Raw genomic sequence first — 9550 nt, 5'->3', positions numbered from 1 at the left:
ATGGGCATAAAAGTGACACAGACATAGAGATCTCCATATATGGGCATAAAAGTGACACAGACATAGAGATCTCCTTATATGGGCATAAAAGGGACACAGACAGACAGGCCGGTACAACCGGTACTCTAACTATCGGTAGACTGGTGATTAGCAAGCACCCGTCTAGTACAACCCTAATGCCTCCGGTCACGGCTGTGGCCGACAATAATAAAACCAGCAAGGTTCACCCAGTGGAGCGTATATCTCTGCCAGAGAATCTCTGACGTCACAAATGTGGAACAGCATATTTGGGTGTCAAAATGACATAATCGTCACACTGACATACCCAGAATTCTGTCCAATCAGTACCCAGGCGCGAGGTACCGGCTTGGGAGTGTACTGAGGTATAAATGCACGGCTGAGCACTGCATAAGGGAGACCTCCTTTTTGTAACACAACAGCATTTAAGAGTCACTTGGAGTAAGAGAGGAAGTCCAGAGAGTCGATGAATACCCTGAAAATGGAAAGATTGGAGGCGGTGCAGGTAGCAAAGAAACCCAAGTACGAAAGGGAGGTTTTGTCAGACCACTTCCTCTCCGCAGAGGACTCTGATGAAGGAGATATGACCACAGAGCCAGAAGGGTTTGACGAGAGTGGCGATTTGGATGGCAGTGGCCACGAGGAGGAGGAATGCTGTCCTGAAGTGTTGACCCCTGAGCAGCTCGTCCAGCATATGGTGGAGTGTATCCAGGAGGTCAACGAGGTCATCCAGAACCCCGTGACAATCACACGCATTTTTCTCAGTCACTTCAACTGGGATAAAGAGAAGCTGATGGAAAGGTACTTTGATGGAAACCTGGACAAGCTGTTCTCTGAGTGTCATGTGGTCAATCCCAGTAAGAACGCGCAGACCCGTCCTCCGATCAACATGAGATCATCTGCGCAGGATGTGTCATGTCACATTTGCTATTTGGACTACCCCAACACTTACTTCACAGGCCTGGAGTGTGGACACAACTTCTGTACGGAGTGCTGGGGATATTATTTGACCGCCAAAATCATGGCAGAAGGAAAGGGACACACCATTCCCTGTCCTGCTCATCGTTGCGACATATTGGTCGACGACAACACGGTCATGCGTCTCATAACTGATTCGAAAGTGAAGTTTAAGTACCAGCTTTTAATCACTAATAGTTTTGTAGAGTGTAATCGACTGTTAAAGTGGTGTCCTGCCCCCGACTGCCATCACGTCGTCAAAGTCCAATATCCAAATACCAAGTCTGTGAGGTGCAAGTGTGGCCGTAAGTTCTGCTTCAACTGTGGAGAGAACTGTCACGATCCTTTGAAGTGTGAGAAGCTGAAGAAATGGATCAAGAAGTGCAACGATGACAGTGAAACTTCAAACTGGTTCGAAGCAAACACCAAGGACTGTCCAAAATGCCACGTCACCATAGAGAAAAACGGCGGCTGCAATCACATGATTTGTTGGAAGCAGAGCTGCAACACCGAGTTCTGTTGGATCTGCCTGGGTCCACGGTCACACTATGGCGCCCACGTCTGCAATAGTTATGCTGAAGACAGAGAGAAGAGACGAATAGATCAATCCAAGGCAGCCTTGGAAAGGTACCTGTTCTATTTCAACCGCTACATGAACCACTTGCAGGGCCTGCGCTTTGAGAACAAACTCTACGATCGGGTCAAGCAGAAGATGGAGGAGGCAGCGGAGCACAACATGTCCTGGGTCGAGGTGAAGTTCCTAAAGACGGCCGTAGATGTTCTGGGACAGTGCCGTGCCACACTCATGTACACTTACGCCTTTGCTTTCTACCTCCGGAAGAACAACCAGTCCATTATATTCGAGAACAACCAGGCGGATCTGGAAAACGCCACAGATGAGCTGTCTGGCTACCTGGAGCGGCAAATCTCCCTGCAGGACATGAAGAAAGTACAAGATAAGTTCAGATACTGTGATAAGAGGCGAAGAGCGCTGCTACAGCATGTGCACGAAGGCTATGAGAATTACCTGTGGGAGTACAGCGAGGATTGAGGACATGCCCCCCATGCAACGGATTCTTAGTAGCTGATGTAATTTAATAGGGCAGCACAGGCAGTGTTGCCAGGTCTGCTTATTATAATTACCCGCCAAGATTTGATTTGAAAATAGCAGATCTACAAGCTCGCGTCGCATCGCGATCTAAAAAATATCACCAAATGAATGGGCATCATGCATTTAGTTGGAAATGACAACTTCAATATTTGTCTACATTGTTTGGTTCCAATTATGTTTGAACATTATATGCGGTGCACTAGCGGAAATCTTGGGTTTGACCTCTCACTGTCCTCAGAGGTCAAATATGACTTCCCTCCACATCTGAAAATAAACATTATGGTATACTAACTATGCTAGACGTGTTATGCTTTGTTTCATAAAATGCACAATTTGCTATGATGAGCTGATTCACTACTATTTGTAAGTACTCCATATGTACAGTACAAGGTCAAGTACGAGAGTAGCACGTTTGCATATTTTTAAAATGTGATGAGTTCCAGAGTGTGTGGCCAATAAACAATGGGAAATAGGAAAATGTATTAAAAAAAAAAACATAAATAAATAAACCAAAAAATAAACCAACCAAAGTTATTCCTGTACTGATTGCTCAAACCAATATTGCACAATGTATATACACAAGATATCTATACAGTACATGGTTCTGCCTTATTGTTATATTGTTATTGTTCTCATGTTATTGTTGCACAGTATATAGACCTTATCACACATGCATTTCACTGTTTGTACCTGTATGAGTACTAGTGACAAATCAACCTTCTTATCGATTATTATTGATTGATCACAGTCCCTTTGACTTCCATTATAGAATTTAAGTTAAATATTAAATATTTCAAAAAAGTAGAAAACATAATCACTTGAAAGAGTGATTATGATATACATCTGTGGCCTACTGGCAGTGTGCCTATACAAAGTTTGGCACTAATCAGTCCAACAGTTTACGAGATTAGCTCCGGACAGACACACAGAGCCACGGTTTAAACATGATATATATATATATATATATATATATATATATATATATATATATATATATATATGTCCCTATCTTGTCCCTATCTTGGGCATGTCCTTGTCGTCAAACATCTTCAATAATAGCAAAAACAGTTGATCTACAAGTACAAATAAAAACATAATAATAATAATAATAATAATAATAGGACAGGTAGGTTATTGTGGCCTCCTGGTGGCGCTATAATAGCAAATATGTGAAAAGGGTGCCATTTCTTCTTAGACCTTTCAATCGGACACTAAATTAATGATTTGAGGCATTTTGTTCCAAAAATGTGTTTTGCTAAATTAGACTTAGACTAGTGGGAATATGCGTGTGAAATTTCACGGAAATCGCAAGCTGCGTTCATGATTTGAGGCATTGTGTTCAAAACAGACCAATCCTGCAAACTTTGGAAGCCAACCTTAGCCAATGAGGATTTTCCATGGAATATGAAAAATCGGGCAGATCCGTGTTGATCACATGACTATATAGATACTCTGTACAGATTTGCATGAGGTTTGGATAAAATCTGTAGGAGTAAATAGGTTTTGCACAAATCGGCCTCCTGGTGGGGCTATAACAGGTCCATGTAAAAAAAATTGGGGTAAAGGTTCTGAATTGGCATCCAGGGAGTGTGTGTGCGCAGTTTCGCAGCGACCGGGCCAACGGTGCCGGATTAGCTGCTCACAGATAGATGGACACACGGACACACGGACGGACGGACAGGGCGTAAAACATACTCTCGCCATACCTTTCGGCCTGGCGGAGACAATAATCATAATAATAATAATAATTATTATTATTAGTGTAATAATAATAATAATAAGGGTAATAATAATAAGGGTAATAATAATAATAATAATAATAATGATAATAATAATAATAATAATAATAATAATAAGCTAAAAGAAAATAGCTGGCCACTATTGGGCAAGAGATTGTAGCTTCATGTGAATTGGAGCATGCACATGGTCCTACAGTCCAACAGCGTGGGTAGGCTAAATGAATGAATGAATATATCAGTCGTTGCTGTCGGGCAGAAACCTCTTATCTCCATATTCTAACTTTTGGTTTTTTTTCGTTAGTTACTGCCCTACTTGACAATACTTCAGTATCACACAAAAGTAGCAGATCCGCAAGCTCGTTTTGAGCTAATTTTGTTCTTTTGAATATGAATCCTGAAAAGTAACAGTTTTAGATATATGAGGTGGAAACCTCATATACCCGACAGAGACGATATGCACTTACATGACGATAAGGTTGAACCACACCACCTTAACCACTTAAACCCTACCGCAGTGGCCAAGGTAGCCTACCCAACCCCAGTACTTGAGTCAAAGTATGGATACTCCTGGTTAAGTATTACTCTACAAGTGAAAGTTGCTTGGTCAACTTACTTGTTTTAAAATTACTTTTTAAAGTATTCTAAAGGGTACGCTTTAAAAAATACATTAAAAAAGCACAGTACTCAAGTAAATGTACTTTGTTACTGTCCACCACTGCCTGCACACTACTGGGTACCATACCAGAATGTGACTCTTTGGGCATTTATTTATATCGCTGGTATAGTGCAATAGAAAAAAATCCATTGACCAGATCAATAGGTGGTGCACTGGAGTAACTAAAAAACAATTCCGTCTGGTGGAATATGTTCTTTTCTGTCCAAAAAGTGTATTTTACACGGAAGGTGGGGGGCCTTTCCACCAAGGAGGGTAGGCTTTCAACACATTAAAACCGTCTTTGTTTTGGTGAGTAGCAAAAGTGTATTCTTTATTTTTACTAAAGTCGAGTGGCTGCATAACCGGGATATGAACAAAATGGCTGAAGAGTCACATAGTGTTAAGGAGAACTCCTAACGGTATGGACCAGAGCTAGAGCTGGACCTCTCACTGGGTGCAGTACGTTAGTCCGACAGCGCATTCCTCCGACAGCGCAGCGCTCCGACGTTTCCAATACTAAACCCGAACCAAACCCGCACCCTAACCCTAACCGCACGCGGATGCCACATAGTCGGAGAAAAGGTCTGTCGGATTAACGCATGCCTCCCCTCTCACTGAGCCCTATTATGCATGACTTAAATCCACGTCTTAGGCGGTAATTAGGTGCTAACGCCACCATCTTATGCGCAATCCCTATTATGCAAGGTGCGCTGAGCGCAAACAGTTAAGTAATAAGACTCGCCAGCATATTTCCGCATGGGGGAGTGTCCATGTTAATTAAGGGCACAATGCGGTATCTGCTATTATGCACCTTGACTTAAAAAGACTTACCGCATACCGCTAAGACGTGGTCAGACCACTCTACTCTACTGTCACACCACAGTATGTAGACACACTGTGGCGTGACTGTGGACCTAGCAACACTGCAGAGCTCAAGACCCTGATGCTAGGCTAGAAGGGAGTGAAGGGCAGTGATTCAGGAGTCCCGAGTTGGCACTCTCGCATCAGGTCAATGGAGACGCAAATATGAAAGTCAATATGACGTCACAGTGAGCCACAGTGATTTCTTCAGGAACAGTCTAGGTTTGTTGCGAACGCAGCGGAAGGAAGCGCGCCGAAGGCTGCTGACACATCTCAGAGTGCACTACAGTGTGGCTGAAATCCGCCTGCCCCTGGGTGACTAATTACACTCCTCTGAGAGAAATATAGCAGCTACAGTAAAAGATAACACATCTAAAAGCATCTACACAAGTTCATCTATTGGAATATCTAAGAATTCCATGTCATTTGTGCATATTTCAGGCCGGATGGCAAGTTGTAAACGCCTTAGTTTGAGGACAGTTTTAGATTTCTTCTTGCTAGCTAGCTATGCTATAACATGGGATTCCAAATGACTAATTTGCACTTTTAAGAAAAACAGAGCCAGATACAGTCAAATAATGTACCACCCACTTCTCTACAATTGCTCATTCCTTTCTATTCTTCTTATTGTTATTTTCAAGCTGCGTTCGCTTCCCACGTTTGCGCGTCTTACTTGTGGTATAAAATGTAAGATAAAAAAAGGGTCCGTAGTGGGTTCAAAGTGGGTCACTCGACCGAGACTGCCCTCCTGGCAGTGACGGAGTCGCTCCATGCCGCTAGAGCGAACTCTCTCTCCTCCGTCCTGATACTCCTGGACCTGTCCGCAGCGTTCGACACGGTGAACCATCAGATCCTCCTCCACCCTTGAGGGGATGGGTGTCTCAGGCTCTGCACTCTCCCTGTTTGCATCCTACCTGACGGGTCGCTCCTACCAGGTGATGCTGAGAGGATCTGTGTCAGAACCTCACAGGCTAACTACTGGGGTTCCCCAAGGCTCGGTTCTGGGTCCTCTTCTTTTCTCTCTCTACACTACATCTCTTGGTGGTGTCATCCACTCCCATGACTTTTCCTACCACTGCTATGCCGATGACACCCAGCTGATCCTCTCATTCCCCCCCTCTGATACACAAGTGGAGGCACACATTGCTGCTTGTCTGGCTGACATCTCGGAGTGGATGTCCACCACCTGAAGCTCAACCTGGAAAAGACCAAGCTGATGTTCCTCCCGAGGAAGGGCTGTCCGCACCGAGACATGGCCATCACCATTGATAATGCTGTGGTGACGTCAACTCGGACTGCGAAGAATATGGGTGTGCCCCTGGACGATCAACTGTCGTTCTCGGCAAACATCGCATCAGTGACACGGTCCTGCAGATTCCTCCTCTACAACATCAGGAGGATTCGCCCCTTCATCACGGAGAAGGCAGCCCAGGTGCTCATCCAGGCTCTTGTCATCTCCCGCCTGGACTACTGCAACTCCCTCCTTGCTGGTGCTCCGCATCTGCCATCAGACCTCTGGAGCTTGTTCAGAAAGCTGCGGCTCGTCTGGTGTTCAACCGCCCCAAGTTCTCCCACACAACTATCCTTCTCCGTTCCCTACACTGGCTCCCCGTAGTGGCTCGCATCCAGTTTAAAACCCTGGTGCTAGCCTATCCTTCTGGCCGATCTACACGGTCACAACTTTTTTATGTTCTGGCTCCTCAGTGGTGGAATGAACTCCCCACTGATGTCAGGACAGCAGAGTCACTACCCATCTTTCGCCGCAGGCTGAAAACCCACCTCTTCAGGAAACACTACTTTCCTCTTTGCCTTGCCTACTTGTTGTTAACTAGTTGTACAAACTCTTTTTATTGTTTTATTGGATCTTGTTTATTCAATACACTTATTTGTTTTAGCTCTTGCTCATTTGATGTAATATTATTTCCATCTCTGGGACCACAATCTACACTGTAAAATCCTCTGCGTTAATTTAACTCTAATTTAACAGTGTACAAATGGACAAACTCTGTGTACAAACTCTGATAAGAGTTACAGACCCATAAGGGCCCATTTGGACCCCTGGTAGTCCCCAGACCCACTGTTGAGTAACAGAGAGGTTACCATAGCAACTGTGGCATCGTCAAAGTATTCTGTCCAGTCAGCGCGTAGCTGTGACGCAACTCGTGACAGTTCAGGGATATAAACATCAACAGCAGTACAAAGACTCATTAGTTGGAGTTGCTCTCGCAGATGAAGCACTCAACAAGTTCATAATCATCCTGAAGAAGGCGCAAGCCTTGCTGTATTTTACTTTTGTAACAAGCCCACTGTGTTAAAGGCCTTTTTACTTTTCAAACCTATACTTTCAGTGCCTGGGCTTTGGTTCTTCATGAACTTTTCCCGAGAATTTATTTCAAAATCATGTCAGAACTCTTGATTTCACAGCAGGCCCAGATGCAGTTTGTGGGCGTCGGTGTCGCGCTGGCATCGGTCATGATCGGTTACTCTCACATGCAGAAACGAGACCAACGAGCCTTGGAGGAAATGAACCAGACGTTCGTGAAGAAGAGCGAATGGGAGGAGACCAAAGACAAACTGTTTGAGAGGTTCCTCTCGCAGGAAGAGAAGATCAGAGACATGGAGGAAGAGCGGAAGACGTTAGAGGTCCAGTTCCTGAAAATGGGAAAGAGGCTGGAAGAGTTGGAGGCGGAGGAGAAAGGCAGCCACCAGAGGAGGGAGGAGAGGAAAAAACAGCTGCGCTCCTCATCGGATGTGTGTGAACTCGCACCAAACACGGTCAACAGAAACCTCTCTCTGTCAAACCTTTTTATGTCGGAGGACTTCTCAAGCCCCTGGACGGTTTAGGCATGCTTCTTCACACTAACAAATTATTATTATTTTTAATTGTTTATGTGAAATACAAAGTTTTTAATTTCAAGGACACCCAGTTTGATATGGATTAAGCTACAGACCGCCATATATAAGATTTTTTCATCTCCAGGACCCCAATCGACTATTTTGTACACTCAATTACAGACCCATAGGGATCGATTTGGACCGCTGGTGGTCCCCTGACCCGATGTTGAGAAACAGCTGAATATAGGAACCAAACCAGAATTCTATTCTCAACATCCAGACATATTTGGCTGGTGGGAACAGGTTCTGTGAACAGGGGGTCTGACTGGAAGGACACTGTCACTGGGAGATAGTTTGGAGTGAATCGGTTGATATAGCAGTAACATGCAGAGGAATCATCAAGAGTCTGAGAATGAATTAAGAGAATATATGTCCTGGAGTCTGGATTGTAATGAAGTTTACCAAGTTAACAGTTAACAGTGACCAAGGGGAAACAGCTCATGCCTCTGACTCCAACAGAGTAGGAGTGTATCCGGACTGGCCTGCTGGCATTCTGTCCTACAGAGTCTGAGACAAACAGACACACCTGTACATCTTTCAGTCTACATCCAACGTGGCCCGTCTACCCTGGGTTCTGTTGCTGGTTGCTAGACTCCTCAGTGTCTCTGTGCAATTTACAATTTAGGCATTTAGCAGACGCTCTTATCCAGAGCGACTTAGTGCAAAATTGGAATAAGCAGAATAAGCATGAGCTCTAGTCAACATAAATTGTCACAAAAGTATAGTGCAGAGAGAACAATGTATGTTGTATAAGATACCAGGTAAACAATGAACCTGCATCTGTCTAAACAACATGCTATCTAAATCACATTTTTAAAATTCATGGCAGAGAAAACTGCTGATCTAAGAAACAAAAACAAAATAACAAGTAACTAATACTGTATATCTGCAGAGTAAACTAAATTCAAGACGGGGGAGTGAAGTGCAAGAAGGGTGAGGTGGAGTCTGACAACGGCGGAAAATTGGAAGTGAGTCAACGGTTGTGATGAATGGGGAATGTATTCCACAGTTTAGGAGGCAATGGGGGAGAAGAGACAGAAGACTCTAAGTCTTAGACATGTGGAGCGTTGTCCGTGGTGTTTTAGGGAAGGGACAATCAGCATTCTTTTGTTAGCTGATCTGAGTGAGCGGGATGGTTTGTAGGATGTTTTAAAGATATGGGGGTGCCCATGCCTTTGGTTGCCTTGTGGGCCAACGTCAGTGTTTTGTACTGGGTAAGGGCAGTATCCAGAAGCCGACGAAGAGAGTGGAAAAATAGGAGGGGACGTGAACATTTTGTGTGGTTGAAGACCAGGGGGAGGCAGAGAAGGAGGG

General features: G+C 44.3%; 1 protein-coding gene across 1 annotated transcript; it reads left to right on the top strand.

Annotated features, from left to right (window-relative positions):
- Window positions 1-499: 499 nt before the first annotated feature.
- On the top strand, window positions 500-2026 carry LOC311055817 (E3 ubiquitin-protein ligase arih1-like; the record flags this gene model as incomplete). The annotated part of the gene is made up of 1 exon (XM_084072082.1): window positions 500-2026. One exon carries the CDS (start codon window positions 500-502, stop codon window positions 2024-2026), a length of 1527 nt encoding a protein of 508 aa, XP_083928208.1.
- Window positions 2027-9550: the final 7524 nt, after the last annotated feature.

The sequence above is a fragment of the Gymnoscopelus microlampas genome, assembly GCF_963454915.1.
Source record: "Gymnoscopelus microlampas genome assembly, chromosome: 11".
NCBI classification, from domain to species: Eukaryota; Metazoa; Chordata; class Actinopteri; order Myctophiformes; family Myctophidae; genus Gymnoscopelus; species Gymnoscopelus microlampas.
This window is presented reverse-complemented; position numbering and strand designations above follow the sequence as displayed.